The sequence below is a fragment of the Oncorhynchus masou genome, chromosome 5 (assembly GCF_036934945.1).
Source record: "Oncorhynchus masou masou isolate Uvic2021 chromosome 5, UVic_Omas_1.1, whole genome shotgun sequence".
NCBI lineage: Eukaryota > Metazoa > Chordata > Actinopteri > Salmoniformes > Salmonidae > Oncorhynchus > Oncorhynchus masou.
The window spans coordinates 55,342,339-55,368,041 of NC_088216.1; the positions used below are offsets into that span (position 1 = coordinate 55,342,339).

The 25,703-nt window shown below is 41.7% G+C and overlaps 1 protein-coding gene across 1 annotated transcript in view; it reads right to left on the reverse strand.

Moving 5' to 3' along the window:
- Positions 1-25,703, reverse strand: part of LOC135539898 (RNA-binding motif, single-stranded-interacting protein 2-like) — a 60,122-nt gene that overhangs the window by 12,814 nt on the left and 21,605 nt on the right. Inside the window, 5 exon segments of the mRNA XM_064966132.1 lie at positions 4,857-5,014; positions 10,425-10,504; positions 10,507-10,515; positions 11,055-11,113; positions 20,178-20,338. Of these exon segments, the coding sequence (XP_064822204.1) occupies positions 4,857-5,014; positions 10,425-10,504; positions 10,507-10,515; positions 11,055-11,113; positions 20,178-20,338 (467 nt within the window).

Below are 25,703 nucleotides of genomic sequence, written 5' to 3' on the forward strand. Positions count from 1 at the left end.
TTTACCTGGTTAATATTGCCTGCTAACCTGGATTTCTTTTAGCAAAATATGCAGGTTTAAAAATATATACTTCTGTTTATTGATTTTAAGAAAAGCATTGATGTTTATGGTTAGGTACAGTCGTGCAACGATTGTGCTTTTTTCGCAAATGCGCTTTTGTTAAATCATCCCCCGTTTGGCGAAGTTAGCTATCTTGGTTAGGAAGAAATAGTCTTCACAGAGTTTGCAACGAGCCAGGTTAGCAGGCAATATTAACTAAATATGCAGGTTCAAAAATATGACCTGTGTATTGATTTTAAGAAAGGCATTGATGTTTATGGTTAGGTACACATTGGAGCAAGACAGTCCTTTTTCGCGAATATGCATCGCATCGATAATATGCAACGCAGGACACACTAGATAAACTAGTAATATCATCAACCATGTGTAGTTAACTAGTGATTATGATTGATTGATTGTATAATGCTAGCTAGCAACTTACCTTGGCTTCGTACTGCATTTGCGTAACAGGCAGTCTCCTCGTGGAGTGCAATGTAATCAGATGGTTAGAGCTTTGGACTAGTTAACTGTAAGGTTGCAAGATTGAATCCCCGAGCTGACAAGGAAAAAATCTGTAATTCTGCCCCTGAATAAGACAGTTAACCCACCGTTCCTAGGCCGTCATTGAAAATAAGAATGTGTTCTTAACTTCTTGGTGACAGGGGGTAGTATTTTCACGTCCGGATGAAATGCATGCCCAAAGATATGCATATTATTAGTAGATTTGGATAGAAAACACAAGTTTCTAAAACTGTTTGAATCATGTCGGTGAGTATAACAGAACTTATTTAGCAGACGAAACCCTGAGGACAAACCATTCAGATTATTTTTTTTGAGGTCACTCTCTTTTCAATGAGCTTTCATTGGGAATGCAGATTTCTAAGGGACCTTCTTGCAGTTCCTACTGCTTCCACTGGATGTCACCAGTCTTTAGAAATAGGTTGAAGTTTTTCCTTTGTGTAATGAAGAAGTACGGCCATCTTGAACGAGGGTCACTTGAAGTGTACTGTTAGGTAGACGTGCGTGACCAGAAAGCTAGCTACAGATTGTTTTCCTCCTGTATTGAACACAGATCATCCCGTCTCCAATTTGATCGATAATTTACATGAAAAAAATACCTAAAGTTATATTACAAAAGTAGTTTGAAATGTTTTGGCAAAGTTTACAGGTAACTTTTGAGATATTCTGTAGTCACGTTGCGCAAGTTGGAACCGGTGTTTTTCTGAATGAAAGACGCCAAATAAATGGACATTTTGGATATATATCGACGGAATTAATTGAACAAAAGAACCATTTGTGATGTTTATGGGACATATTGGAGTGCCAACAAAAGAAGCTCGTCAAAGGTAAGGCATGAATTATATTTTTATTTCTGCGTTTTGTTTCACGCCTGCAGGGTTGAAATATGCTTTTCTCTCTTTGTTTACAGAGGTGCTATCCTCAGATAATATCATCGTTTGCTTTTGCCGAAAAGCCTTTTTGAAATCTGACATGTTGGCTGGATTCACAACAAGTGTAGTTTTAATTAGCTATCTTGCATGCGTGAATTAATGAAAGTTTGAATTAATGAAAGTTTTAGTAATTTACTTGAATTTGGCGCTCTGCATTTTCCCTGGCTTTTGGCCAGGTGGGACGCTAGTGTCCCACATATCTCAGAGAGGTTAACTGAATAAAGGTGTAAAAAAAAAAATAATAATAATAATAAAAAATAAAAAAATCGGCCAAATCGGTGTCCAAAAATACAGATTTCCGATTGTTATGAAAACTTGAAATCGGTCCTAATTAATCGGCCATTCTGATTAATCGGTCGACCTCTAGTTTATATCCCAGGACAAATTAGCTAGCAACAGCAAGCTAGCTAGCTAAATTGCCATAAATGTTTAATGCTTTTCAACCTGTCCCAAATTAATTTAGTTGGTTCAGAGTTTGTTTTGATATTTCAACCTGTGTGTCCTGATCGTGTCTGGTGTGTGGGGACAAAATCAACCTGTGTGTCCTGATCGTGTCTGGTGTGTGGGGACAAAATCAACATGTGTGTCCTGATCGTGTCTGGTGTGTGGGGACAAAATCAACCTGTGTGTCCTGATCGTGTCTGGTGTGTGGGGACAAAATCAACATGTGTGTCCTGATCGTGTCTGGTGTGGGGGACAAAATCAACCTGTGTGTCCTGATCGTGTCTGGTGTGTGGGGACAAAATCAACCTGTCCGTGTCCTGATCGTGTCTGGTGTGTGGGGACAAAATCAACATGTGTGTCCTGATCGGGTCTGGTGTGTGGGGACAAAATCAACCTGTGTGTCCTGATCGTGTCTGGTGTGTGGGGACCAAATCAACATGTGTGTCCTGATCGTGTCTGGTGTGTGGGGACAAAATCAACATGTGTGTCCTGATCGGGTCTGGTGTGTGGGGACAAAATCAACATGTGTGTCCTGATCGGGTCTGGTGTGGGGACAAAATCAACCTGTGTGTCCTGATCGTGTCTGGTGTGTGGGGACAAAATCAACATGTGTGTCCTGATCGTGTCTGGTGTGTGGGGACAAAATCAACCTGTGTGTCCTGATCGTGTCTGGTGTGTGGGGACAAAATCAACATGTGTGTCCTGATCGGGTCTGGTGTGTGGGGACAAAATCAACCTGTGTGTCCTGATCGTGTCTGGTGTGTGGGGACAAAATCAACATGTGTGTCCTGATCGTGTCTGGTGTGTGGGGACAAAATCAACATGTGTGTCCTGATCGTGTCTGGTGTGTGGGGACAAAATCAACATGTGTGTCCTGATCGTGTCTGGTGTGTGGGGACAAAATCAACATGTGTGTCCTGATCGTGTCTGGTGTGGGGGGACAAAATCAACATGTGTGTCCTGATCGTGTCTGGTGTGTGGGGACAAAATCAACCTGTGTGTCCTGATCGTGTCTGGTGTGTGGGGACAAAATCAACCTGCGTGTCCTGATCGTGTCTGGTGTGTGGGGACAAAATCAACCTGTGTGTCCTGATCGTGTCTGGTGTGTGGGGACAAAATCAACCTGTGTGTCCTGATCGTGTCTGGTGTGTGGGGACAAAATCAACATGTGTGTCCTGATCGTGTCTGGTGTGTGGGGACAAAATCAACCTGTGTGTCCTGATCGTGTCTGGTGTGTGGGGACAAAATCAACATGTGCGTCCTGATCGTGTCTGGTGTGTGGGGACAAAATCAACCTGTGTGTCCTGATCGTGTCTGGTGTGGGGACAAAATCAACATGTGCACGATGGCGCACACGGACGCATGCTGTCTGGTCGCAAGTTAGTAAAATTGTATTCTTCATACTATAAAATAATGTAAAATATTACCACAGAATTCAAAGCATTCTTGTCTGCTAACTGAACTATTGTAGCCCATAGCCATTTGGCATAGCCAGATTAGGACCTAACATAAAAATATGCTATTCTGTTCTTCTGAAATAAACATTTTCTTTATATCATGTTTCTTTAGACCTGTCTAAAATAAATAATGGATTTATTGTGAAGGTGTAGGCGATATTACATGGATTTATTAGACTTTTAAAATGTAGATGTTCCAAAGGTCTGCATGTGTGGAAGCAAGGAGATGCTAAATGTGTTATTTAACGGTGAATTACAGTGAGACCGACAGTTATTTGCTTGACAATCACCGGCTGACGATATTTCGTGACCACCAAAGCCCTAGTTGCGGATGATCATTAGTAACAGTTGATAATATGAAAAAAGATATGTTGGCTTATTCAATTGTTCTGGAGCAGAGCGCAGACCAGGCCATAACAGTCTGAACCAGACACATGGAGCAATACTTGGCTGTGTCACACAGTTCAATGGTTAGTGTATTATGGTATAGCCTACTATTGTACACTATTCTCCCTATTATAATTCTATATACACTTATATTCCAACATTACCATGGGTTAAAGAACTGAATGTGGTCATTTTCAGAATGATTCAAACCGCTGTTTTCTTTCGTGCGTAAAGGCTCTCCAACCGTTTTTTTTTCATGATTCATAAATACTTTCCTAACCCTACATAATCTAAAGAGATTTTTTTATCTTCCAAAGGGAGATGAAACGGAGTCGAATATTGTCACGCCCTGGTCAAAGTATATTGTGTTTGTCTGCATTTATTTGGTCAGGCCAGGGTGTGACATGGGTTTTTTGTGGTGTGTTTTGTCTTGGGGGTGTATAGCATAGTCTATGGCTGCCTGAGGCGGTTCTCAATCAGAGTCAGGTGATTATCGTTGTCTCTGATTGGGAACCATATTTAGGCAGCCATATTCTTTGAGTATTTCGTGGGTGATTGTTCCTGTCTGTGTTTACCAGATAGGCTGTATAGGTTTTCACGTTCCGTTTGTTGTTTTTGTATTGTTCGTATTCATTGTCATTAAACATGTCTCAAAGATACCACGCTGCATTTTGGTCCGCTTCTCTTCCACCAGACGAAAGCCGTTACAAATATGCATATATTTACATGGCTTTCTATCATTAATTCTGAACCTTTTCTCTTGATATATTATATTGAGTCTGTCGAAAAAAATCTAACTAAAAGGTACACCGTATTTAAAGGGATGTCTTAAGATCAATGTTCTGAAAACCCCACTGAATGAAAACTTCACAAGGAAATTTGTTGGCCAGCAAGTGGGAGGGTTTTCAGCAGTTGAATGACATTTATTCAGCCTGCAAAGCCCCTTACGCACCTTCATCAGGTAAGTCTGAATACCAACTACTGAGAAGTGCATAGGAAAGGCATGAGTAAAAAAAAGCATCATTTCCTTAATGGGAATAGGGCCAGTAGTGTGTAACATGCTATTGCTATAAAGTACCTGGCGAAACCCACGCCACGGCTGGTCCCGATGGCGTCGCGGAGGATGCGTGTGGAGATGACTTGGCCGAAGGACTTGAGCATGCTCTCCAGTTCCTGCTCATCCATGGACACAGGCAGGTTGGAGATGTACAGGTTGGTGGGGTCCTGCTCCTGTTGCTGCATAAGAGAAACACACATAAATCAGACTCGTGTAATCACAAACAAAGAGGGTTTACATTCACTGTTAAAAATGTAGTTGACATTTTTGTGATGTAATGGTTATGAAAGATAGAAGATATAACAAGTTCATACAGTATGCACTGACAATGGCTTTTTGACTGAATGTGGGTTGTATGTGAGTGCTTTTCACCTCTGAAAAACACATACAACTGCTGGAAAATGTATGCGTTATAATGGAGGAAAAGTATGTAGAAATGTGGAATGACTGAGAAACAGCCCAAAGCAGAAGAATGAATAAAAGGAAGAGGAATGCGAGACGATTCTGATTCCAGGGCTCAAAAGTGAAACCTTGTGTGACTGTGTAGAAACAGGCAGGAAACCAGGCGTGAAGTTAAGAGTTCGCACAGCAACAGGAGCTTGGCAACCAGGCAAGTAGGGGCTGGGCCAAAGAGAGGGAGGAGGGGGGCAGAAGAGGGAGCTTCAACAAACATAGGGGAGAGGAGAAAGGGAAGGAGCACTCAGGAGGAAGGAAAGACGAAGGGGGAGGAGTGGATGAAGGGGAAGAGAAGTGTGTTTGTTCATAGGAGTTGTGCTTCCATCACGGGTTGAACTCCCTCCCATGGGAGTCCTCCTTTTTCTCCATCTCATTCATTAGTCTCTCTCTCTCCTGATACAGTCTATCCCACAGTCTCTTTCGCTATCACAAATCGTTTTTATGCAACGTTTGAGAGACCACAAGGGAAGAACAACTTATGAAATGTGATAGTGAATACCAAGTTACCAGGTCCATGCCCCAGGTAGGGAGTAATAGAGAGGATATGGGCTTATTTTTTTAGATATAGTGTTTAAAGCTAGCGTTTCAGTCAAGTCAAGTCTAAATTCTAGTTTCACGCACCATCGTCATCACCAGTCAAAAACACCACCCACACCAGTGACACCAAACTGTATGACTACACTACATACCACTGTTCACTCCATCTCCCTCCAAACATACAGGTTCAAGCAACAGACCTGTAATTCCACACTTATCTCTGTTGAACCATAAGCAAAGAGTCAGCTTGATACCAAGTCAGACAGGAGAGTGGTAGGACACAGGGAGCTGCCTACTGGAGCTTCAAACTGCGTCCCAAATGGCACCCTATTCCTTATATAGTGCACTACTTTTGACCAGGGCCCTGCCACTATATAGGGAATAGGGTGCTATTTGGGACAAACACTCAGTTTTCACAGGGGATTGAGCAGGAGTTGAGCTAGGTGACGATGTCACTCTGTTGATCTGACAATAAGGAATTCCTGGGTGGATTCATGGCACTGAAGCATGTCAAGCTATACGGGGACAAAAAATACATTTTAAATACAGTACCAGTCAAAAGTTTGGACACACCTTCTCATTCAAGGGATTTTCCTTATTTCTACTATTTTCTACATTGTAGAATAATAGTGAAGACATCAAAACAATGAAATAACACATAGTGCCTTGCGAAAGTATTCGGCCCCCTTGAACTTTGCGACCTTTTGCCACATTTCAGGCTTCAAACATAAAGATATAAAACTGTATTTTTTTGTGAAGAATCAACAACAAGTGGGACACAATCATGAGGTGGAATGACATTTATTGGATATTTCAAACTTTTTTAACAAATCAAAAACTGAAAAATTGGGCGTGCAAAATTATTCAGCCCCTTTACTTTCAGTGCAGCAAACTCTCTCCAGAAGTTCAGTGAGGATCTCTGAATGATCCAATGTTGACCTAAATGACTAATGATGATAAATACAATCCACCTGTGTGTAATCAAGTCTCCGTATAAATGCACCTGCACTGTGATAGTCTCAGAGGTCCGTTAAAAGCGCAGAGAGCATCATGAAGAACAAGGAACACACCAGGCAGGTCTGAGATACTGTGCAAGGCACTGTATGTAGTAGCCAAAAGTGTTAAACAAATCAAAATATTTGTTTAAATGTTTTTTTAATTGTATTATTTCACCTTTATTTAACCAGGTAAACTAGTTGAGAACAAGGTCTCATTTACAACTGTGACCTGGCCAAGATAAAGCAAAGCAGTGCGACACAAACAACACAGAGTTACACATGGAATAAACAAGCGTACAGTCAATAACACAATAGAAAAAATATACAGTGTGTGCAAATGGCATGAGGAGGAAGGCAATAAATAGGCCAGAGTAGCGAAGTAATTACAATTCAGCAGATTAAAAATGGAGTGATAAATGAGCAGATGATGATGTGCAAGTAGAGATACTGGTGTGCAAAAGTTTCTTCAAGTGCAGTTGCAAAAACCATCAAGCGCTATGATGAAACTGGCTCTCATGAGGACCGCCACAGGAAAGGAAGACCCAGAGTTACCTCTGCTGCAGAGGATAAGTTCATTAGAGTTACCAGCCTCAGAAATTGCAGCCCAAATAAATAAAGTAACAGACACATCTCAACATCAACTGTTCAGAGGAGACTGCATAAATCAGGCTTTCATGGTCGAATTGCTGGGAGAAAAAAACACTATTAAAGGACACCAATAATAAGAAGAGACTTGCTGGGCAAGAAACACAAGCAATCGACGTTAGACCGGTCAAAATCTGTCCTTTGGGTCTGGATTTCTCTTGCCTTTTGGTAGGCAGATTTCTTTTAACTTTTTTCTTTTGGTAGACCGTCATTGTAAATAAGAATTTGTTCTTAACTGACTTGCCTAGTTAAATAAAGGTTAAATCAAAAAAATTAATTATGTATCCTATAGAACACATGGATAATTCAAAAAAATCTAATTTTCAATAAATCTGTTTTTATACAGAGGCTTGCTAAAGTGCCAAAATTCAGCATTTTGACAGTTCGTACACATTTTAAGGCATTACATGCTTAATATGCAAATGTATCTACATGTATTTTATAAACGTTTTATGTGACATTAAACATATTAGAATGTAGTTGTTGTCCATCTAATCCTGTTCTGCATGCGGGGCCAACATATCTTAAAAGGCTCCTCTGACGCAGATACTGAAATGATGTTGGGACCACACCCAACCACAAATTAAATCTCTTCATTGCTCCCTCTCTATTTCTCCCCCTTTCCCTCTCATGCTCTCTTTCTCTCTCTCCCCTGGTAACACACAACCCTTGAATATTTCAGTAATGTATTGGCACTACCCAGAGATAGTCAGAGATATATCATAAGATATTTTGTTCCAAATTTTTATTTAAATGTAAGACCATAACTACAACGACATTTTCAGCAACAGTTACAGAAGCATTTAACCTGCTATGACTGCGATGTGTTTTTTTAATCAACCTTGGTTGAATGCACTGACTGTAAGTTGCTAAGGACAAGAGTGCCAGCTAAATTACCAAAATGTAAAATGTAAAAATAAAAACTTACAAAGAACACAGGGTAATATGTAATGTAATTACTGTAATATGTTGTAATTGGTACTGTAAATTAGGCTACAGATACTGACTTGATACTAGAAATTACATTACGGTAACATTTTTGGAACTGTAAAAAGGATTAGAGTATCTGTACTGTAAAATAAATTACAGTAACTTACTGGCAAATTACTACCAGTAAGTTACTGTACATTTTACAATAAATGTTTTACAGTGCAGGTTCTGGTCAAGACAGTCTGTCGAGGTGTTGTTCTTGTGTGTGCGTATGTCTATGTACCAGGCAGGTGGTGCGTGAGGCTCTCGGAAGTAAAGAGCAGTCTATTTCTATCCCTTTCCATTGTTTCCCTGTCTGTAGCCAGCCAGCCCATAGCCATAGACACTCCTCTGTAGAGACGACTGACTGGCTGGGAGTTATGATAACGCTCAGCATGGCCCACACTTTTAAAGAACCAACACAATGGAAACATGACAACAACATGACCCACATTCAGTGGAAGTACGGGGAAAGAACCTAACCTAATGCCATAGTATTTGATTTCAGTTTCTGATTTAAAAAAAACACAGTTTTAAATCAGGAATGCACAAATCCTGTTGTCGCCAGTGCCCTAGAGTTATACCTGGATAACCTGATAACCTAAGCACAGATCAGAAGATCAGGCCATGATGCAGAAAAGCTCACCATTGCTCACCGGTCCAAATTGTCTTTTAATAGGGCACTCTCCTCTGTTTTGTCCACCACCAACTCCTCAGTTATACTGTTTGGGTAAATTAGGCCCTTGTGTTCTAATACAGTGCGTATTTGGATACAATATCTGGGTAGCAGGAGTGATTTGGTGGACCCTGATGTTCAGTTGTAATGGATCGTCTGTCTTAATTCTGAAGTGAGTGAATTAATTCCAGCTGTAGTAGTGAAGTGACCTGGGCCCCATTGTTTGGGTGTGGACTGAGAGCAGGGTTGGAGTGGAGTGAATGAAGCCATATAGCGAATGCCCCGTGCCCAGACACTATCCCATGCAGGCACAGGGCAGCTCATTGTCCTCGGCCCATTGACGGCGGGTGCGGTGGCACACTCCCCAGGGCCCTCTCAATGGGGGGCCTGAGAGGCACAGAGGGATCAGCTTAATGGGCCCACAACAGCCCCTTTGACTACAGACACCCACACAAAGAGCTCATAACAAGGCCCACAGCAGGGGCCGCTTAGCAGGACACGCATACAGCCAGCCAGACAAAGAAGGAGGGAGAGTAAGGGATGGGTGGGTGGGGCAGGTAAAGGAGGAAGAGAGAGGAGTAAGGAGAGAGGGATAGATGGGCTGGGTAGTGAAGAGGTTGAGGAAAAGGAGGTTGAGATACGAAAAGAAGGAAGGGGAGAGAGAAGGAGGGAGAAGGATAGGTGAGAGAGAGGGAGAGGAAGGGTAAGGGAGATGAAAAGGGGCAGAGGGAGATGGGAGAATAGGGTTGAAAAGGAGGAGAGATGACCAGTTTCATGTTCCTGTCTGACCAGTTCCTGTCTAATCCTGTGACCTCTTCACCCTCCCTCTCTGCCTGCCAGTCAACTGCCAGCTAACGAGGGTAAACACATCTCTGCAGAACCTATGGCAGTTTGTCTTGAGTCAGTGCCAAGAGGGCACTTACTGCCAATCACGCCATAACAACATACAGTAAAAGAGCTCACATTTGATACCACTGATACTGTGGGAGGGAGTGTGTTTGCATGTACACTGCGTTATAGGAATGTCAATGCTTTTTGTTGTTCAACTTGGCTGGACTGGCTGTCAATTCACCATCAAATCAAAGGAGATCCATCATCCAGTCTGAGAGAAATTCTTTGAAAGTCGAGTTTTTGGGAACATTTGGCAATAAAATAAAGAGAGTGAGGCAGGAAGGAGTCTCGCAGAATTGTAAAGAGTCACATTCAAGTAGATGTGATTGAACTCACAATACAAAATAATATAATAATAGATCAGGTGTTACTATGAATATGAAGAGTGTGTGGAGTTGACTTAAATGAGAGTCTTACCTTGGCCATCTGAGCCTGGACCCCACTGGACTTCAGGGCGCTCACCGCTTTCTGGGCCGCTGCCGGACTGTCGAAGTCACGAAGCCATAGCCTACACAACACATATACACAACACATATACACAACACATATACACAACACATTTCCTTACAGTCATGAAGGTGTACATCGTTTTCATGATTGATGAGTGAAGTTGGCATTCAAAACGGTTGTTAGATGAACTACAGGTGCTTGAAGTCTAAAGGCATTCCGTGAAATTACAAGAGCTTGGTGCAGGCCACTAAAGCCCACCAGTCCCAGTATGACATATTTATGGCCTTCTACGGCTGTTGTTATTTGTCCTACTGACCGTGTGCTTCCACAACATGTCTAACCAACGCCACTCTGTGGATGTGGCTTCATGAACTTATACAGTGTAGCAATAGACCTGTAACCAGACTAATACTAAAAACATCTTTCATATAGCCTAATACAGTCTAATATTGTACAATGCAGCTGTGATCAAGTTTTTAAGTCCATAAGTCCATGATCATGTTTAAGGAGACAACACAACACTATGATCTGTCCAGGTTAAATGTCAGTGGCATCTGTGTCATGAACCAAAGAACCTGTTGAACTCTGAACACTCACCTTTGCACTTGTTGGTGGTTTTGTCCAGGATTGCCTTCGTGGACACAATCTTCCCATATCTTCAAAACACAAAAACATGACATCAGACCATGTGCGGAGGAGGTGACTATCGGACATTTCGTGGAAGCTCTCAAACATTTAGACACAAACACTTCCTTCGGCTGATTAATCACGCACACACATACATGCACGCACACACCCATTCCCAAAGCTGTGGTTAAGGTGTAAACCTGAACCATACACGCTCTTCGACTCAATTGTGCTTCTTTAGTGTGATCACTACTGGTGCAGAAACACACTCGTCTGTTATCTCACCCCTCCTCCTCTTTGTCTGTGGGGTTGAGAGGTGGAGTGTTGATGGAAGGGGTGTACAGTAACTGTGTTCCCTGGTGTTGTTTTCAGCTGGCAAGAGAAAGAGCCCCAGAGCCAAAAACCAATTTGTTCTGGGCTTGTCTTTATCCTGCCTGTTCGCTCTGATTCCTCAAAATACACACACAGGTGCTTTTAGCGATGCAGTTGCTTTCAAGTGTATTGGGTTGCACAAAAACAGTCAGTGGGAAACCAGAAGTTAAGTACAATTCCATTTCAACGTACTGTGGAGCTGGGCAGGACGGTTGGTCCTTATATATATATATATATACAGTGGGGCAAAAAAGTATTTAGTCAGCTACCAATTGTGCAAGTTCTCCCACTTAAAAAGATGAGAGGCCTGTAATTTTCATCATAGGTACACTTCAACTATGACAGACAAAATGAGGGAAAAGAATCCAGAAAATCACATCGTAGGATTTTTAATGAATTTATTTGCAAATTATGGTGGAAAATAAGTATTTGGTCACCTACAAACAAGCAAGATTTCTGGCTCTCACAGACCTGTAACTTCTTCTTTAAGAGGCTCCTCTGTCCTCCACTCATTACCTGTATTAATGGCACCTGTTTGAACTTGTTATCAGTATAAAAGACACCTGTCCACAATCTTAAACAGTCACACTCCAAACTCCACTATGGCCAAGACCAAAGAGCTGTCAAAGGACACCAGAAACAAAATTGTAGACCTGCACCAGGCAGGGAAGACTGAATCTGCAATAGGTAAGCAGCTTGGTTTGAAGAAATCAACTGTGGGAGCAATTATTAGGAAATGGAAGACATACAAGACCACTGATAATCTACCTTGATCTGAGAGATCTAGTAGAGTTGTAGTATGCAGAGAAGCTTTAAAGCACAATGGTATACATGGTATAAGAAATCAAATGCATGTCAGAAGTGGGATTGGAACCCATGCTTCCAGGGGAGACTTCTCTCTTCTCTCTTCTCACTCTCCCCTGCTCCACTAAAGCCTGGCTGTTAGCATTAACATCCACACATGGAGTAAGATTGTTGCCCCTAAGCATTGACACAGAGGCAGATTTTCTTTCATTCCTCTGTTGGTTAAGGTAAGGATTGGGAGTTGAAGTAATCTGATCCTAGATCTGTGAATAGGGAGCAATTTTTACCTTCAGCCATATGTCCACAACCATACAAAAACACCCAATACCGATTTCTTGGTGAACAGACAGCTGTAGGATCTTAATTTGAGCCAGTTTGTTACAGCAATCCTGCAGCAGCAATGGACATTTTTGTAGGGGTTGATATATTTTTGGTAAGGAAAAATCAAGTACACTACAAGTTTTAAATGTCCTGCATTGCAGGAAAGTTAACCTGGCTGACAAGGTACAAATCTGTCGTTCTGCCCCTGAACAGGCAGTTAACCCACTGTTCCCAGGCTGTCATTGAAAATAAGAATGTGTTCTTAACTGACTTGCCTGGTTAAATAAAGGTATACTATTATTTCCAGATCCTATTCCCATAGGGTGGCGCTCAATTTGCCCAGCGTCTTCTGGGTTAGGGGAGAATTTGACCGGGGTAGGCCGTCATTGTAAAATAAGATTTTCCTAGTTAAATAAAGGTTAAATAAATATTGTATATACATTTATCTTTTTACACCCTACTGTATACTGTACGTGACCGGCAGCATGGCTCAACTGTTGATAGGAAAGCTATCAAACACATAGCCAATACTGCAAGTAAAGAAAATCATATTACTATTAATTATATTGCATAGTTAAAGGCTCTGATTTTTTGGGGATACATTAATTCCATTCCTCCTTTGATATCCTCATATTACATGAATGTACTTGGAGTGCCTCATCCCATACACTGCTGCAATAAGCACGTATCAAAATGTAAAACAAACATAACTGACATTTGAATTAGAGAATTACAAGAGTGTGATATAAAGAGACAGTTTGTGTGTGTGAGAGAGAGAGAGAGAAATGGCTTATGTTGTTGTTGACAAAGTGATTCTATCAGTTCTGAACTGACATTCTATCAGTTCAAGGTTGTGAGGTGGTAACTCTCTGACCTTCCTCCTACCTCCACTTCATCAACAGTTGTTGTAAAGGGTGTGAGTAGTTGGTAGGGAGGGGACGATAGGGGGGAAGAAAGTCTTAGCCGTCAACTCTGACCCACTTACAGGCCTGGGGCATTCTTTTCCCAGCATGCCATGGTATTCTTTTCCAAGTCAATTATGTTTCCCCTCACTGGATGGCCTCTCCCCAGGCCTTCTCCGTGCCTGACCCCCTACCTCCTGTAAATCCCAGTCCATTAGCCCCCACTACTTCCTCAGAAGGTATGGGATAATAGTAGAATGGAGTGGTTTGCTGGTGCCTGGGCTGGATGTTATGGTGTGTGCATCCATTATGCATGCCCTTGATGCTTCTGGCCATGGTTCCTAATGTATCCATTTTTCCTGATTGTTCATTCAACACATTCATCTCCAGGCTTTCTGAATGTAACAGTCTTTCAAAAAAACGATGATAATTTCTTTTACCCCTTTTTCTCCCCAATTGGTAGTTACAGTCTTGTCTCATTACTGCAACTCCCGTACAGACTCGGGAGAGAAGATCCAAAACACAACCCAACCAAGCAGCACTGCTTCTTGTCACAATACCCACTTAACCCGGAAGCCAGCAGCACCAATGCGTCGGAGGAAACACCATGCACCTGGCAACCGTGTCAGCGTGCACTGCGCCTGGGTTGCCACAAGAGTCGCTAGTGTGCTATTTTTTCCCAGTCTCTGTTTTTTCCTAGCCCTCCTGGTTTTGACCCTTGCCTGTCCTGACGCCGAATCCGCCTGCCTGACCACTCTGCCTGTTCTGACCTCGAGCCAGCCTATCCCCTGGTACTTTTTGGACTCTGACCTGGTTTATGAACTCTCGCCAGTCCCCAACCTGCCTTTTGCCTACCCCTTTTGGTGTAATAAATATCGTAGCTCAACCATCTGCCTCCTGTGTCTGCATTTGGGTCTCGTCTTGTGCCCTTATAGCTCTATATAGGGCAGGCCTGGCATTACGTGATTTTAGGGGCAAGGCCATTTGGCCTTCAAGAGGTAATCCAATCTGCCAAGGCCACATGCTAGGGGAGGCCATTAACCAAAATAGCCAATTAAATATATTTGAAAAAATGAAAAACACTAGCTATTCTGTTAAGAAAAACACAAGTGTATGTAAATTTAGAGTCTAGGATTGGCTACAGTCTGTCTTATCCAGACCAATGCTGACGGAAGGAAGGCGCCAGAAAATGTAGCCAAATTTTAATGCGACTTTTAATTACACACAAATACATATATGTGACTAGTTTCAGGAAACTAGTCGTATGTCGCAAGTCACAACTTCACAGGAGAGGCATTTTATAATAAAATAAAAAAGTGTTTGTTTGGCAGAAATGCCTTTTGGAACATTTAAACTTTCATGTGCCTTAACAAACTTGTACGCAAACTGTAAATACCAATAAAGTTGTTAAATTACAAACCTAGTTGGTTTAGCCACAAAAAAAGTCAGGAACCTTCCCGCTAGCCATGATTGGCTGAGATAATGAATAGATTGGACATGCCGAGAGATGAGTTTCGGATTGGTCTGCCGTGTAGCATCTTCTGACTAAAATGAGCTGCTCGTTATGTGTAGATAATCCTTTCTACTGCAGTTTTTTTTCGGGCGACGGTGGCATCCGTGACGAGAGGGAGAAAGATCTGATTCTTATGGCATTGTCATTATGAATCAGACACAACAGGCCAAGCAAGCTGTACAAACAAAATGGAAACGTCACAGGACGTCTTATTTAATGAAAGGGGTTGCAGTCTGCCGTGAAGCTTTCATCCATGTATACGGGTAAGAGTCTAGCTACAGTTTCAGATGTTATACTTAACTAATTTTAGCAGAAAGTTGTTTTCATTGCAAGCTAAAGCTAGCTAACTAGCTAACATTGAACCAATTTTGGTTAACTTTAGCTAGCTATGACAATCAGTTTGTATTGCTAGAACTCTATGGATTAGGATTATGGTTCATCTTTAGTTATATAGCTAAACAAAGACTCCACTTTGACACACATGACACATCAAGTTAGCCAGGTGTGTCTGACGGAGATTACAGCCATCTATTGTATAATAATGCAAAAATATTCTGATCTGGAATTTGTCTTTCAGCATCAGTAGAACACGCCTGACTCTCCTCCATCAGTCATACAAGGAGAATGGTCTAATGCCTCCCATCAAAAAGAGAGCTGGCCCAAGCAAGCACAGGTTGCACCTGAAGCATGAGGACTTGCAGAGAGTTGTGAACTTCATCAAAACTACACAGAGGATAATGTATTAATAGTATTACCAGGACGCCACAAAGGACACAAACTTTGGTGGAAAGCTGCTGCCATCTCATGTGACAAAAGCAGCAATGTGGAATCGATGACACCACTTGGTATATGAAGCATAAACATCATGTTTTGATTATTTAATTGACCTCCAACATGATTGGCACTACTTTTATTGATCTCACATGTATTTATTTTCCGAAGGTACGTGTAGTCGTGCTGTCTTCCTTCAAGAATCTGTGGAGAAAATTGCTGCCCCACATCTCAAGCACAAATGTTTATTTATCTTAATGTTCTTTTGTTGTTGTTTGCAGATGCATTATCCTTCTGACCCTATGCAGCCATGTCCCATCTAGTTTTTAACTCGTTGCAGGTGTGGCTTGTTAGGTGTCTGCTGTGAAGGAATACCACAACAAGTCAACTACTTGATTGATAAAGGCATGTCATCTAGCAAAGGCAGCAGCACAGTCATCAACTACATGCACCAACTACGGAGTTTGGCAAACATGTGGGGGCCTGAATTGTGATAACTGCAGTGACCAGAACAAGATTGTGCTGCTCCACCACAGTCTGGACCTTCACTTCCTGATCACTTGCTGCATCAAGTTTGCCCCCGACTGGTGCTTCGGCCTCATTAAACAGCGCTTCACAAAGACCAGTGTGAACACATTGTCTGAGATTTCTGGTGTTGTGAAGGACAGCACTGTGACAGGGATCAACATCCCACAGCTGGTTGGACTGGAGGATGGTAAGGTGCTGGTGGAAAGCTATGGCTGGCAACAACACCTGACTACGTACTTTAGGCCACTGCCACAGATCAAGCAGTATCAGCACTTCAGGCGAACATCATTTTCATTGCATTGGATGAGGTTATTCTTCTTATCTAAACTTAGGAGGATAATTGACGTTATGCAAGTTTGTAATGTCTTCTCAATTTTTTTTGTGGTATTTCCTGTTTTACAGCTTCGATTCTCCGGAGCCTGGTATTGTTGTCGCCAAGGAGCGTTCGGACTCAGTCGGGACCAGGTTTCAGCTCCAGCGCAAGGCTGACATCCTTCCTCCCATAGATGGTCTGCCTGTACAAGCACCACCTGGACTGGACACAGCTAGACTAACTTATCTTTATGAGAAGCTTTGAAGAATCTAAAATATATTTTGATTTGTTTAACCCTTTTTTGGTAACTACATGATTTCATGTGTTATTTCATAGTTTTGACGTCTTCACTATTATTCTACAATGTAGAAAATAGCAAAAATAAAGAAACCCTTGAATGAGTAGGTGTCTAAACTGTTGACTGGTACTGTATCTGATCAACTCCAGTCATGTATGACAAATATAATGTAGGATAATTCATATTAATGTCTAAAGGCTTCTGTCATTCAGATAAGAGAGAAAGGCCCGTGTCTGTATCGCACCACAACAATCAGCCACCTTGCCTCTGAACGGTGGCAGTCAGTTTACTATTTAACCAGAAACAAAATTATTTAAAACCTGGACATTTTTTGGGGTCAATTTGAGGCATGCCGACCATAGGAATGTTAAGGGGATTATTTTCTGAACATTTCCTCATATACCATTGAAACAAGTAGGGTTATTTCTCTCATGTTCTCAACTTCCTTTCATTGTTCAGCAGCCAAAAGACACAATCCTAGTCATATTTACAACCCATGCAAGTTGTTGCTTCATTAGAGCTTCCCTCTTTATAAAGGATATTTTCATCTCTGTCATATGAAACCACTCGCATTTGCGTTGTGCTTTGTGGAACGGTGTTTTCCTGCGTTCCTTTCATTTTGGAACATTCACGCTTAAAGCCTACTGCCGTGTGCGTATTGCTGCACGTATGATGTGAAGAAATAGCCTAATCAACATTTTAAGCTAAATGTTCTGATCTGTTATATCAGTCTCATTGCTTTTAAACATTTTTTTTATGTAAAGTGGATGTATTAATTTGGGATCTATTGTCCCACAACTGTCTCAGAGTCTGTTTGGAATACTTATTCCTCGGACAGAATGACCAGCTTGACCAATAGAATAGGTCAACGTTTGTACTATGGGGGAAAGTAGATTGACTAAAGCTAGCTCCCTTTGCTGTTCGTTACTCATCTTGTGTGCTGAGGAAAAGTAAACGTGGACAGTTATTCTAACATCTTCAAAATGCGCCTTGGAATTCGATAAGAAGGACGCACGCCATTGAATCCCCGATGGGTTTGTTTTCACTAGTAGCCTACTTCAGGGCTGCGATGCACGTAAGAAGGACCCAATCATGTAACGGGCATTGGCTAATAAGAATTGAGGTATCTGAGAGAGCCATGTGAGTGAGAGAGGGAATTTTAATTATTATATTCAGCCGAAGGGCACATCGGACACTTTGGCCGCAAGGCATGGATTTTTTTAAGGGGCATTACGGCCAGGGGGCAGTGACGGTCAAGGTAGTACATGCTGCTAGGAAATTAAAGGCCTGATATAGCAAATATGATGTCCTCTAACCTCTCTCCCACTCCACAGAAGCTTAAGTATATGTTTACAGAAATAAATCATTCCTGGAACACAATGATCAGCCCTGACTTGCATGAGCCAAACCAGTTCATAATCTATCTGCAATACTCCACTGGTTTCTTCTACAGGAGAGTGTGACTGTTACACTACTGCTGGAGTGAGGAACTATAGGGAAACACTTCTAGGATGAGAGAGAGAGAGAGAGAGAGAGAGAGAGAGAGAGAGAGAGAGAGAGAGAGAGAGAGAGAGAGAGAGAGAGAGAGAGAGAGTAGTATAAGTGGTGTGTGTTGTTTGTAGGCGGTGACTTGTTGGGTGTGTGTTTTAGTTTTCCTCTTCCCTCCTTCTCTCCTTCCTGTTAACCTCTATTTTAATTTCTGTTTCTATCTGTGTTTAATCCCCTCTTTTTTTTCTTCACACACATTTCAAATGTACAGATACACACTTGCTAAAAACTGATTCAAATTCTTCATTTGGACTGGGGTGAATACAGTTGTTTTCCGGGGGCAGGGTTGGGGAGAAACTGATTACATGTAATCAATGACGAACTAATCAGTTACTAATCAGTTAAAAAAATGAACTAATCAGTTACGTTACCAGCAAATATATTGTAATCAGATTTGATTTTTTTTTAAACTATATAATTACTTATTGAATTAATTTTAAATTGAGAAAGGATGTACATTGACACCTATCTGTTTTCTCAATGACATTCAATAAATAATTGCAAAAAGGCACAAGTTTAAGTTTGTTCCACCTGAGCGAGTCTCACCACAAGTCAGAGACTACTATGATTGCACAAAAATGCATTTGATGGATCCTTTTAGTCTTATTTTAATGCCTCTAAAGGGGAAAGTAATCCAAAAGTAACTGTAATCAGATTACGTTACTGAGTTTGGGTAATCCAAAAGTTACGTTACTGTTACGTTACTGATTACAATTTCATAGGTAACTAGTAACTGATCACATTCAGAAAGTAACCTAGGTATCAATTCTATGAAACACCCACTTGATTACATTTGATGTTCATAGTGTCATTATATAAATGATGTGATTATAAAGAATAGCTTGTTATGAAGTTAACATCCATGCCCTTCCAACGCTGCCAAAGGCTGAGCAGCACCACCCAAACTGTAGCACTGCTGCTGACACGAGCCTTTTACTTTCAGCACTTATATTGTGAGTCTGTAATGTGCATTGTACCTGAAACAATTGACGGCCTTGGTCAGTGCATGCGTCAGGGGCAACCTTCGCCAAATGTGACATGGCAGCCCTGAGAGTAAGCAATATCCAGCCACAATCCTTGTTGCAACACGTGTCGGTTGTATCGCCAACCATAATGCAGCAAAGTCAACCAGTTCTGATCTGAGGGTAGGCTTACTGAATATGGAGGTAGCCTGGTAGTAATAACTGTAGCCACTTTGTGGCAAAGCAGCACCTGTTGAAAAGCTCCAGGTAGAAGTCACCCGTGGACACAGATCTAGGATCAGCTTCCTGCTGATCCTAACCCTAACTACCATGATGAAAATACAAAAATGATCTTAGATGTGTCTAAGGGGCTATTTCACCACACTCCTAACCTAAATGTGTGTTTGTGTGTGGCTATATCAGGGGTTAGGTACAGAAGAAGACACGTTTCCATTCTGTAAGGATTAATAAAGTACTCTTCTTCTACATCAGCGTCTAGGGCAGGGGTGTCAAACTAATTATATGGAGGGCCTGATGAATGCTGGTTTTTGGTTTTTCCTTTCAATTAAGACCTAGACAACGAGGTGAGAGGAGTTCCTTACTAATAAGTGACCTCAATTCATCGATCAAGTGCAAGGGAGGAGTGAAACCCCGCATACACTCAGCCCTCTGTGGAATGGGTCTGACAAATGTGGTCTAGAGGAAACTTCACCCTACCCGTGTAAACGAAGGCAGACAATGAGGAGGAGAAGAAGACTTACGGCTGGCATAGCTTGACCAGGTCCTGGTCTGTGGTCCCGGGGTGAAGACCACGGATGTACAGGTTAGTTTTACTCAGTTGTTCCCCTCCCCCGCCACTGTTGTTGCTGTTGGTGTTGGGACTGGGGGGTGCCATCTGGTGGCCGGAGGACACATAGGCCTGCTGGAAACAGAGAGAGACAATGATATAGGACACATACGCATGCTGAGAACACAGAGAGATAGGGAGAGAGAGACGGTTATATAGGACAACATACGTATGCTGAAAACAAGAGAGAGATGGAGATAGAGGGAGGGAAAGAGAGACGGTTACATAGGACATATACGTATACTGAAAACAAGAGAGAGCGAGAGGAAGAGACGGTTATAAGTTAGGGCTATTCAAATCCGAGCCTGGAGGTCAGAGGTACTACTGTTCTACCTGATAATTGCACCCACCTGGTGTCCAATGTCTAAATGGATCCTTAATTAGAGGGGAAGAATGAGAATCAGCAATGGAACTGGCTTTGAGGTCCAGGCACTAACGCTCCTCGGGTCTTCTGCTGGACCACAAAGATAATAAACAATTTAAAGTCGTGATTTTGGAATTGGAGAATATAATAAAAGGGTGGGAGTGGGAGTTGATAGATTCCTCTCTTTCTAGGTGGTTCAGAATATGTGTGGGTGTGTATTCAGTTCAGGTACTTTTTATTTATCCTTTTGGTTACTTTTACCCCTTTTTCTCCCCAATTTCGTGATATCCAATGGGGAGTTACAGTCTTGCCTCACCGCTGCAACTCCAGTACAGGACTCGGGAGAGGCAAAGGTCGAGAGCCGTGCGTTCTCTGAAACACAACCCAACCATGCCGCACTGCTTCTTGTCACAACACCCACTTAACCCGGAAGCCAGCAGCACAAATGCGTTGGAGGAAACACTGTGCACCTGGAGACATTGTCAGCATGCACTGCGCCCGGCTCACCACAGGAGATGCTAGTGCGCGATGGGACAAGGACATCCCTGCTGGCGAAACCTTCCCCTAAACCGGTCGAAGCTGGGCCAATTGTACACCGAACAGATCCTTGTCGCAACACGTGTAGGCTGTAAGGTTGTATCGCCAACCAGAATGCAGCATAGTCAGAATTTCGAACCCAGAATCTCTAGTGGCACAGCTAGTACTGAGATGCAGTGACAGACCACCGTGCCACTCGGGAGACCAGTTCAGGAACTTTACATTTTCATAAATTATTCATAGCATGCTTTTAATTGTTATAGCTGTTACCGTTCAAAAGGACTAAAACTCAAACCCTGGTTTTTAACAAATACAAATGGTGGGTCAAGAGACAGGCAATTGTGTGAGAGCAGTGTTAAACGATAGCACACAGCCTTCATGTCAAAATTCACCAATATTGCATTCTGAAGTGAACGTGGGGCCTCTTTGCTGCCTAGGGCATATTGGGAAAACGGGCCTCTTTCTACTTACACCGTATTGGGCAACTGCTCCTTTTTTCTCTATCAATTTCCAAACCGCGGAAAATTCCTCTGCTTTGCACAGCGAAACCCAATGAGTCAAAGAACAACATACACCAATATTTGCTTAGTTTGATGGCGCTGAATTCCGTGACGTGTGTAAACACTTTCTATCTTTCGTTCTTTGTGAGAAGTCATGGGCTGTCTTTTCTCCCATACCACACTCTCTGTATAAAGGGAGTGCTTCAAAACACAACACAAACATCCGGTCGGGCCTATTCCACAACACCCACATGTTCAACTCAGTTGTTTAGACATTTCCCTCTCATGCCCCCCTAAGACAATTGTGTCCTCAACAATACAGCATAGCTAACCTTTGCTCGACTCCCTAAAAAGGTGCCAAAATAGTAAACAATTAGAACTGTGAGGTCAGCTCAGTCCACAATAGGTCCAAGGTCCATACATTCATGAGCACCGTGGTTACTTAAATATGTCACAGCAAAGGGGAAACGAGGAGACAGGAGAGCTCCCAGCGATGATTAACAAAACACTCTTTTGGGAAGAGTTCCCTGTCAGCTGAGCCTAGCACAGAAGAGCAGCATTCTCTGACCCGCTATAACTGTTTATAACAAGCTGCTTAATGCAGCCTATAAACAACTCTCCCTATAGCACTTTAGCAGCATTCTGAGTGGTGCTAAAATAGCCTATGGGGAGGATCAGTTATTCAACACACTGAGTCGCTACACACAAACTACACCCACAATAACATCTGCTAACATCTGCTAAACATGTGTATGTGACAAATACAATTTGATTTGATTTGAAGAGCTCTTGCCCAATAGGCAAAGCATCACAGTTTCCCATGAATGAGTCTGGAATAGTTGGATTCAAGAGTAAATGTTTTTTAGCTTCACTTGAATCCACTATTTTTTATTTCACAACTGTTAAGTGAAATCGTTTTCTTATGGCAGTAATAATGGTTTGAGTAGCGTTGTGTTCTTTCATTAAGTTGGAGATTGATTGAAGTTGCTTCCCAGGAAAGAGAGCCGTTTCCAAAACAAGTATATTGACGAAATAATACCATTTTAGCACAACAACGTTACACGATGCTTTTAACAATCTCAAATAAACATTCCTTCAACAGTACATAAACACCAGTGGCTAGAGGCTGTGACCGTTTGTTATTGTGAAAGATTTAATGAGTGTGTGTGTGTGTGTGTGTGTGTGTGTGTGTGTGTGTGTGTGTGTGTGTGTGTGTGTGTGTGTGTGTGTGTGTGTGTGTGTGTGTGTGTGTGTGCGTGCGCTCATTCGTGTATGTGTATGTATCACATACACGAATAACTCATGTTTTAAAAATCTAATTTTATTGGTCACATACACATATTTTGAAGATGTTATCATGGGTGTAGCAAAATGCATACAGTATGTCCCTAGCTCCAACTACCTAAAAATACAAAACAAATACACAAATCCCAAAAAATACAATAATTAAGAAATATTACAACGAGCAATGTCAGAGTCCGGAATATACAGTAAATATGTATGGACATGATGGTGTGTCTATAGACATTAGTCTCCTATACACTACCGGTCAAAAGTCTTAGAACACCTACTCATTCAAGGGTTTTTCTTTATTTTTACTATTTTCTATGTTGTAGAATAATAGTGAAGATATCAAAACTATGAAATAACACATATGGAATAATGAAGTAACCAAAAAAGTGTTAAACAAATCAAAAGCTTCAAAAAGCCACCTATTGCCTTGATGACAGCTTTGCACACTCTTGGCATTCTCTCAACCAGCTTCACCTGGAATGCTTTTCCAACAGTCTTGAAGGAGTTCCCGCATATGCTGAGCACTTGTTGGCTGCTTTTCCTTCACTCACCCCAAACCATATCAATTTGGTTGAGGTCGGGGGATTGTGGAGGCCAGGTCATTTGATGCAGCCCTCAATCACTCTCCTTCTTAGTAAAATAGCCCTTGAACAGCCTGTAGGTGTGTTGGGTCATTGTCCTGTTGAAAAGCAAAGCCCAAACAAGATGGGATGGCGTATCGCAGCTGAATGCTGTGGTAGCCGTGCTGGTTAACCTCTTACACTTATGGTGGCGCTATTTCATTTTTGGAAGAAAAACGTTCCCGTTTTAAACAAGATATTTTGTCACAAAAAGATGCTCGACTATGCATATAATTGCTACTGTTCGAAAGAAAACACTCTGACGTGTCCAGAAATACAAATATCTTCTCTGTGCGTGCCCTAGAACGTGAGCTTCAGGCAAAACCAAGATGACTTGGCATCCAGGAAATGACAAGGATTTTTGAGGCTCTGTCTTTCATGATCTCCTTATATGGCTGTGAACGCAAGAGGAATGAGTCTGCCCTTTCTGTCGTTTCCCCAAGGTGTCTGCAGCATTGTGACGTATTTGTAGGCAGATCGTTGGAAGATTGACCATAAGAGACCACATTTACCACGTGTCCGCCCGGTGTCCTGCGACGAAATTGGTGCGCAAAAGTCACCTGCCAGTATTTTTCCATGGGGCAGAGAGAGAGAAGCAAGCTTCCAAGAACTGCATGTCAATGAAGAGATATGTGAAAAAACACCTTGAGGATTGATTCCAAACAACGTTTGCCATGTTTCGGTCGATATTATGTAGTTAATCCGGAAAAAGTTTCACGTTGTAGGTGACTGCATTTTCGGTTCGTTTCGGTAGCCAGGCGCAATGTAGAAAACGGAACGATTTCTCCTACACACAGACGCTTTCACGAAACACTGCGCATTTGGTATGTGGCTGGGAGTCTCCTCATTGAAAACATCAGAAGCTCTTCAAAGGTAAATGATTTTATTTATTTGGTTATCTGGCTTTTGTGAAAATGTTGCGTGCTACATGCTACACAAAATGCTATGCTAGCTTTGCATACTCTTACACAAATTAGTCAATTTCTATGGTTCAAAAGCATATTTTGAAAATCTGGAGATGACAGTGTTGTTAAGAAAAGGCTAAGCTTGAGAGCAAACGCATTATTTTAATTGTATTTGCGATTTTCAGAAATCGTTAACGTTGCGTTATGCTAATGAGCCTGAGGCTTAGTCACAATCCCGGATCCGGGATGGGGAGTTTCAAGAGGTTAAGTGTGCCAAGAATTATAAATAAATCACATACAGTGTCACAGCAAAGCACCCCCATACCATAACAACTCCTCCTCCATGCAGTTGGAACCAAGAATCTCCAATTTGGACTCCAGACCAAAGGACAAAATTCCACCGGTCTAATGTCCATTGCTTGTGTTTCTTGGCCTAAGCAAGTCTCTTCTTCTTATTGGCGTCCTTTAGTAGGGGTTTTCTTTGCTGCAATATAAAATATAAGTGCATTTGTTTAACACCTTTTTGTGTTATTTCATAGTTTTGATAGTTTTTCACTATTATTCTAACACTAACCCTAACCCTTCACTATTCTTCTACAATGTAGAAAATAGTAATACTAACACTAACCCTAATAAACACAAACCCTTGAATGAGTAGGTGTTCTAAAACTTTTGACCGGTAGTGTATACTCACAGTATATGAATACAAAATGTGCGTACAGCAGTAGTTATATAGGATGAGACTTGACTAGAAAACAGTATATACTGTACATACATTGTTTTCAGAAAGTTGTCAGCCTGCATTTAAAATGGATCAAATTTAGATGTTTTTCTGTCACTGGTCTACACAAAAGACCCCATAATGTCAAAGTGGAATTATGTTTTAAGAAAGTTTTGGTAATTCATAAAAAATGAAAAGATGAAATATACTGAGTCAATAAGTATTCAACCTTTTTATTTATGGCACACCTAAATAAGTTCAGGAGTAAAATGTTCATTAACAAGTCGCAAAATACGTTGCATGGACTCAATAATAATAGTGTTTAACATGATTTTGGATTAACTTCTTCATCGCTGTACCCCCCCCCCCCCCCAATTTGCAGATATAGAATATCCCTTTTAGTATGGTTAAGTTATTAACTACACTTTGGGTGGTGTATCAATACAAAGATACAGGCGTCCTTCCAGTTACCGAAAACGAAGGATGGATCAACAACATTG